This window comes from Cebus imitator, unplaced genomic scaffold (assembly GCF_001604975.1).
Source record: "Cebus imitator isolate Cc_AM_T3 unplaced genomic scaffold, Cebus_imitator-1.0 Scaffold136, whole genome shotgun sequence".
Taxonomy (NCBI): Eukaryota; Metazoa; Chordata; class Mammalia; order Primates; family Cebidae; genus Cebus; species Cebus imitator.
This window is the reverse complement of record NW_016107451.1, coordinates 2,482,882-2,490,166: the sequence shown is the minus strand read 5'-3', so window position 1 is coordinate 2,490,166 and position 7,285 is coordinate 2,482,882. Positions and strand designations below refer to the sequence as shown.

Below are 7,285 nucleotides of genomic sequence, written 5' to 3'. Positions count from 1 at the left end.
AAAAAAAAAAAAAACACACACACACACTTGATATCACAAAATAGGATTACAAGTTACTATAAAATAGTGATTCTGGTAACCAAAATTATAACACAAAAACATTTACTCTTTGATAGAGAGGAAACAGTTTCCCAAACAGTAAGGCCTAATATTTAAGACAGCATGAGGCCAACTAAATCTGTCCCTTCCCCCCCCCCCGTTTTCTCCCTTGCAATTTACTCAAAAGGTAAACAAAATATTTTATCTTTTAATATTAAAAAAAATCTTATTCAAAAGAGAAAACCAAACTCTTAATTCTGTATCGTATATTACTAATGTTAAAGCTGGTTTTAATAAAATATTATAAACAAATCTATCCAATTTTAATCAGTTTGACCCTAAGGTAAGATTTCTATAAATTTTTTATATGCTTTTCCAATTTTCTGTTAAAGAGCAGATCAATCCTCCAAGAAAACCCTGTTATTCCAACATATGAGCCCAGATGCTGGCCTTGCATCACTGTCCTTTTTATATTAATGTTTTATTTATAGAAAATATCTGATCTAATCTAATCCTCAAAATCAACCCTTACAATTTCACACACCCACCTCTTCTGTGATAGTCCCTGGGCCTAGAGGGATTGAGTAATTTTAATTTCTGGCCCGGTGTCTCATGAAAGCAGTTTATTTCGAGTGTCACCTTCTCCCAAGTCTGAAGACAAGGATTCGACTGGTGTCAATGCTCAAAATTTAGCAAGGATTGGTGCCTTCTTCAGACTGAAGAGTCAAAGCCCTGTAACTTTAACAGCACAAGGATTAGTTAATAGGATATTTATACTACAGAAAGTTTTCTCATTCTGTTTAACATGTTACAATTAAAGCTGTGTAATTTGGTGTTTAGGAGTTACTGCCTGCCCCACTTTAAACTACTGTATTAAAGTAGTTAGATTATTCATTGCATATGTCTAATTGCTAGTATTCTAATGACAGAACTGTCACCAAGAGCATCGAAAATGTCATAAGCTGTATGTCAAACTTATCACATGAAGACAGCTAACTTTTTTCTCCATTATTGAAAAATGTTAAATGCAAATGTCAATTTTGGAAATTCAATATGAGAAATAATCTCCTTTCACTTATATACTATACAACAAGGACAAAGTAAGAACAAGCACAAAACAATTTCTTTTCAGCTGTTTTTTTGTTTGTTTGTTTTTGGTTTTAAAGTTTTTTATTTTTTACAAATATACTGGAGAATCATGCAATGCTGCCAGCATTGGATGCAATCCAGGGCCACAGGTCTGCACACTCCTTTGCTACTGGTCCTGTAATGGCAGAACCTTTCATCTCACCTTTATTGTTCACTATGACCCCTGCATTATCTTCAAAATAAAGAAACACGCCATCTTTTCTCCGGTATGACTTTCGTTGTCGAATGACCACTGCTGGATGTACCTTTTTTCTGAGCTCTGGTTTGCCTTTCTTGACTGTGGCCATCACCATGTCACCGACACCAGCAGCGGGAAGTCTGTTCAGCCGTCCCTTGATCCCCTTCACAGAGATGATATACAGGTTTTTGGCTCCTGTGTTGTCAGCACAGTTGATCACAGCTCCTACCGGAAGACCCAAGGAAATCCAGAATTTTGCACCAGAGGACCCACCACGTCCTCGCTTCGACATCTTGAACACCGGAAAGAAGGAAAAAGCTGTTTGTTTTTTTATTGTTGTTTTTGGTTTGGGGTTTTTTTTCAGACAGGGTCCCACTGCGTAACCCAGGCTGGAGTGCAGTGGTACAATCTCAGCTCACTGCAACCTCTGCCTCCCAGGGTCAGGCAGTCCTCCCACCTCAGCCTCCCCAGTATCTAGGACTACTGGCTTGCACCACCACCCCCGCTCATTTTTGTATTTTTTGTAGAGATAGGGCTTTGCCATATTGCCCAGGGTGGTCTCAAACTATTGGACTCAAGTGATTCGCTTGTCTTGGCCTCCCAAAGTGCTAGGATTACAGATGTGAGCCACTGCATCTGGCCCTCTTTTCAGCTATTCTAAATGCACATCATCATACATTTCCAAGATTGGTTTCTAGACAACTGAGTAGGTAACTTTCACCACCAAAATCTTCAGACTAGTGTTTGTGAGATTTGCAGCAATGCAAGCAATGCAGGCATGTATGTGAGATTTGACTCCACACTAAATCTGGCATCATGCCTAATTGTATTAAAAACCTACACATATTTTATTTTCTAATACACACATGAAGGCCCATCAGTGATACACAGCTTGAGATTAAACATCACTAGAAAGTCTCACCGTTTTTTATTACTACTTAATCCAAGTGAATGCCAATTTAAATTAGTTTGAGAGAAATTCTTGTCAATATAATGTCCTTAAGGACAAGGCCAATGTTTCCTGAACATTAAAACTTTGTACACATATCACAGTTTTTCTTCATTAAAGGAAAAGATCTAAAACCAATCCAAACTGTTTATTCAAGTGACTCACACTAGAAACAAACACCACTCGAACAGTTCCACTTTCATCCACTCGCCCAACAACACAATGTATAATCTACTATTTCTGTTTGGAACTTATAACAGCCTTCCACTAGAAACTAAAGAACATGGATGGTTTTATACAAACGCATATCCAAGCAAAACACAAAGGAAAACAAACAGCAAACAAATAAAAATTAGTAGCAAAACAAACAGGAAACCAACCCCAACATTTCCCCAACTCAGTCTACCCTGGAGACTACCATGTTACCCAGAGCTCCAAAAAAACACGCAATCAATATTTTATTTCTGATACCCAATTCAATATCCTTAAGTCCACCAATATCCCCATACATCCTGGGCAATCAAGAAATTCGCTCTAGGCACATGACCAGTAAGTACTCCAGTGCCAGCACTATTCATGCGTAACAGCAAACATAGTGTGAAGCAGTGCAGGCAGGTATGCGAGATTTGGCTCCACCCTAAATCTGGCATCATGCTTAATTGTATTAAAAAACAGTTACCAAACTGGCAATGCATGTCTTTACAATATTTCTTATTTTACCTTCATCAAGACTAAGAACTTTATGAAAATGTTAGCCAAATTTCTCCAATTCTCTATCAGGTTTTAAAGAATATTTTATTATCTAAACTTTCTATTTCCTCTGTAAGTGCAGAGAAAACAAAAAAATTCCTATGTGTGACTTACACAGACCATGCATCACATCCTTGGGCTTTCCATCCAGTCCCAGATTTTCTTCTTCATTCTTCTTTAAAGAACCAGTCGTTTTACTCCAGTACAAAAAATTCATCAGACAAAATTCTTTGTCATACAAATGTATTATCTTTTCTTGATAACCTTCCTTACCAAAAACAGATCTTCATATCCATAACTTTCTTCACATCTCTCTCCCCTACCTTGTTTCATAAACAACCATTTTTAAGTCCATAATTTGAATTAACATTTAGATAGCTTCTAAATTAGACAAAATTATTTTTTATCTTGCTAATAACATATATTTTGGCCCATTTTATATACAGAATTATATGTTAACTATACTTCTTATCCTTAATAACCTTAAATTTTAGTGAAACCCTGAAAAGCAAGAAATCTTGAACTATCAGATATGAGCATTTTATAGAAGAAAACAACTCCACAACTTTTAGAAACATATTTCTCCATATCAAAACTTTTTCTTAATTGGAAATGACCCAGCTAGCCAATGAACATCAAAAATAATTTTAAGATTTTAAATTGCACAAAAAATTTACCTAAAATGTTTATCCTTTGACATGTATACAGTTTCTTCATTTTAGATTACTTCTGAAAACTGAGGTATTAGGCACGATCATATAAAGTTAGTTATTTCCTTGTTAACCATTTTCTTAATAGCCAGTGAACATCAGGTGCTCACCTAAATAAGAGCCTCAAAGTTAAACACATAGGTATTTTTGCCAATAACTCAGAAGATTCACCTAACAACATTAGTCTCATCTGTCAAAGAAGGCATACAAACCAAGATCATTTTGTTTCTGCTAGGTTAATAGCTTTATAACCTTCTATCCCAAACACTGAAACAAAATATCTAGCAAAGACATATATAAAACCCAAACAGAAACGTATTCGGACAATTCTGAAGACATTTCTATTTTCATTTTACCAATAATTTTAAAGCCAGCTTGTTTGATAAAAGTTTACTTAAGTCACGCGAACTTGAAAATTGCTTGGACTTATTTACTTAATATATGAGTGCTCTTTTGCTTATAAGCCAATTTGGTAGACACAACATATAATAATGAGTGTTCATACAAATAAACACATCTAGACATGTAGACACACAAACAATTGAAAATCTAATAGCTTTTACCTTGGAACTCTAGCCATGAAATACCAATACAAGCTCACTGGTTTTACATGGTTATACTTTGTTTGCCTCAATAGTTAATCCAATGAAGTCTGTGAACCAAAATTTTAAGTAATGCAGTTTCCATGGCAGTTTGATTTTTAGGGGCCAAACCTCCACAGACTACAAAGAACACTGGGGCTAAACAGCACCAAAGGAAAACATCACATATTAACCAGGCCTGACTTTGCCTAGAACAGCAGCACAAAAGCCTGGGCACATGCAGCTCCATCCCACTTTCCCATTCAACAGCAAACTCCAGATTCCAAACAGTATTGGTGCCAGACATTATTGCACAAGAATATCAAGTTGGCTGAATTCTGATTTCCCATGACTGTATCAAACTCACACAATCACCAAAACTATCCAACTGCTGCAGCAAGAAACAAACCCCTAGAGTGTCCAAACTGAAACCGTCAGGGTGCTTCCTCTCTCCACTGGTTGAGGCTGATCAACCTGCAAATGGAAATTCCTTAAGGAATTTCCCAAATTGAGAGGAGCTGACCCCACTGTCTGGTACCCAAAAAAGATGCTGACTTGCCAGGACACAACACAGTTACAAACAAGTCACCAATAATGTCCATACTGAAACAGTCAGGGTACTTCCCTCTCAGTCAGTTGGGCTTGTTCCACCTACAAATAGAAATTTCTTTAAAAATTTCCCAAACTGAGAGGAGCAGATCCTGCTCTCTGAACCCACAAAGGACACTCACCTATCTGGGTGCAGATGTTGAATTTCAAAGGCTGTTCTTCTAAGGCAATCAGGAACATAGTTTGGGCTGGCTATGGCAGGGCCAGAGAGAGACGGAAACTTACCTCCAGTCATAATTGGGTGGGCAGCTGCTTAGGAGGGCTTCTGAGACTCCCAGCCCACAGCAGCCAAGCTGCCACAAGCAAGACATTTCTGGTTAGGGAAACAAAATTACTGAAACACCAGGAGTTTGGTTTAAGTCCTGCTGCTCACAGCACAGAAAGCCAATCATTGAGAGGACAAGTATTGCCGAGGAAGAAGGCTTTAATCAGGTGCTGCAGCCAAGGAGATGGGAGCTCAGTCGCAAATCCATCTCCTTGACTGACTAAAACGGGTGGATTATATAGCAGGGAAGAAATGTAACAATGGGTAAGAAAACAAGAACTAAGGAGGGACCAGGGGCCATCTGGTGAGTTTCAGTTTTTTGACACTTTTTTTTTGAGGGGCATGAAGGTCCTTTCCTGAGGAAGAAACTCAGATAAAACAAATACAGGTTTCAAGTTTTAACAGCAGAAGGGTCAATTTCTATGCTTATTCAAAAATAACTGTCTATGGGACTATTGAGACAGTTTCATTGGCAGTATGGACATAAGAAATTTCACAGATGAAAAAACAAAGCAATTATTAACTTTAAGGAACACAAATTATTGTATGGAAAAGAGAAATGAATTATTGTATACTACATGGCTCAACTGTCACCAGCAGTTATATAAATCACAATTAAATTCTGACTATTGATCTCAAGATTAGGAGGATGAAAGGATGGGAAGTATGTGGGGGTGGGGAGGGTGCTGAAGGAAAGCTAAATCCTCATCTTTTCTAGATAGACATCAGTAGATAATGCCAAAAAATGGTAAGTCAAAGAAGCAATGTAAGCACATTAATCAAAGCAGACTGTGGAAGTAGATATCAAAAGAATTAGCCAAAATAATTGAAATTGTTGCCTCTGAGAAATGGAGTGAAATATAGAACAAGAGAACTGTTATTTGTAATAAGCCTTAGAGGGTTGACTACAGGCATATATAACTTTGATAAATAAATGAAGAAAATATTAGGAAAAGCATGCTTTCCTTTCAGTTTTCTATTACAGGCACATTCTTATTTTTCTTCCTTTGTGCATATGGGAAAACTGACAAAGATAATCTTTTTTAAAAAGAAAGAATCAAAGCAAAATAGAATGAATTAGGAAACTAAAGGTCGACTAGAGGAGAAAGCTTACCTTGCATAAGAAGATAGATGAGAAAGTGAGAAAGTGTTTGCGTCAATCTTGACTCTGGATGAGGGAAAGAAAAACTTGAGACAAGATCTCTGCATGAGAATTTCTAACCAAAAGTCCCCACTCAGACAAGTTTTAGCCTAGAATTTGCATTCGATTTGTGCCTCCAGGCAATCTCAGCTGAAAATTTACCTTAAAAGGACACCACAGTAATAGTGCCCTTAGGCCCCAATCAGAAGCAATGCACATTTTCTCTGGAGGAGTAAAGCTTAAATACAGGCTTCACGGTGGCCTGTAATCCTAGCACTTTGGGAGGCCGAGGTGGGTGGATCACCTGAGGTCAGGAGTTCACGACCAGCCTGGCCATCATGGTGAAACCCCATCTTTGTATAAAAAAAAAATATATATATATAGACTTCAAAGAATTCCCATAGATAGTGTTCTGAGGAACATAAGCTCATAATCAAAAGTCATAAATACTTGAGAAAATAAACCACCAGGAGTGAAAATCAACAAAAATGTCAAACTACAGAATAAAACCAACAAAGACTCATAGCTAGTACAATTATTAAAATAAGAAAATTTCATGTCTGAAAAAATAAAAAAGGAATTTGAAAAATAAGACAAAAAAGCAAAAGTCTTCCAAAACTACACAGGCAAATTTGAAAAAGAACCAAATAATACTTCTAGAAATGAAAACTATTATAATTAGAAGCTCAATGGACAGATTGAACAGTAGATTAGACACATCTGAAGGGGGAATTTGTGAGCTAAAAGAATAAATTGCCCAGATTGCAGCCCAGAGAGATGAAGATATAGTAAAAGACAGCAAGGATAGAGTGGGATAATGCAATGTATGCCTAATTGAAGTTTGACAAAGAAAGAGGAGAGGCAACATTACAATAAGGAACAGCCAAGAGTTTTTCCAGAACTGATGAAAGATG

At 37.0% G+C, this 7,285-nt stretch overlaps 2 protein-coding genes across 6 annotated transcripts in view; one reads left to right on the top strand and one right to left on the bottom strand.

Annotated features, from left to right (window-relative positions):
- CFAP57 (cilia and flagella associated protein 57) overlaps window positions 1–7,285 on the top strand; it is an 84,472-nt gene that overhangs the window by 75,888 nt on the left and 1,299 nt on the right. The gene's annotated exons all lie outside the window — the stretch shown is intronic.
- On the bottom strand, window positions 1,193–1,704 carry LOC108313365 (60S ribosomal protein L23). Its single transcript, XM_017541748.2, has one exon. It carries the CDS (start codon window positions 1,656–1,658, stop codon window positions 1,236–1,238), a length of 423 nt encoding a protein of 140 aa, XP_017397237.1. The 5' UTR covers window positions 1,659–1,704; the 3' UTR covers window positions 1,193–1,235.

Coding starts and splice junctions, on each gene's coding strand:
- LOC108313365 (XM_017541748.2), bottom strand. CDS start 1,658: ATGTCGAAGCGAGGACGTGGTGGGTCCTCTGGTGCAAAATTCTGGATT.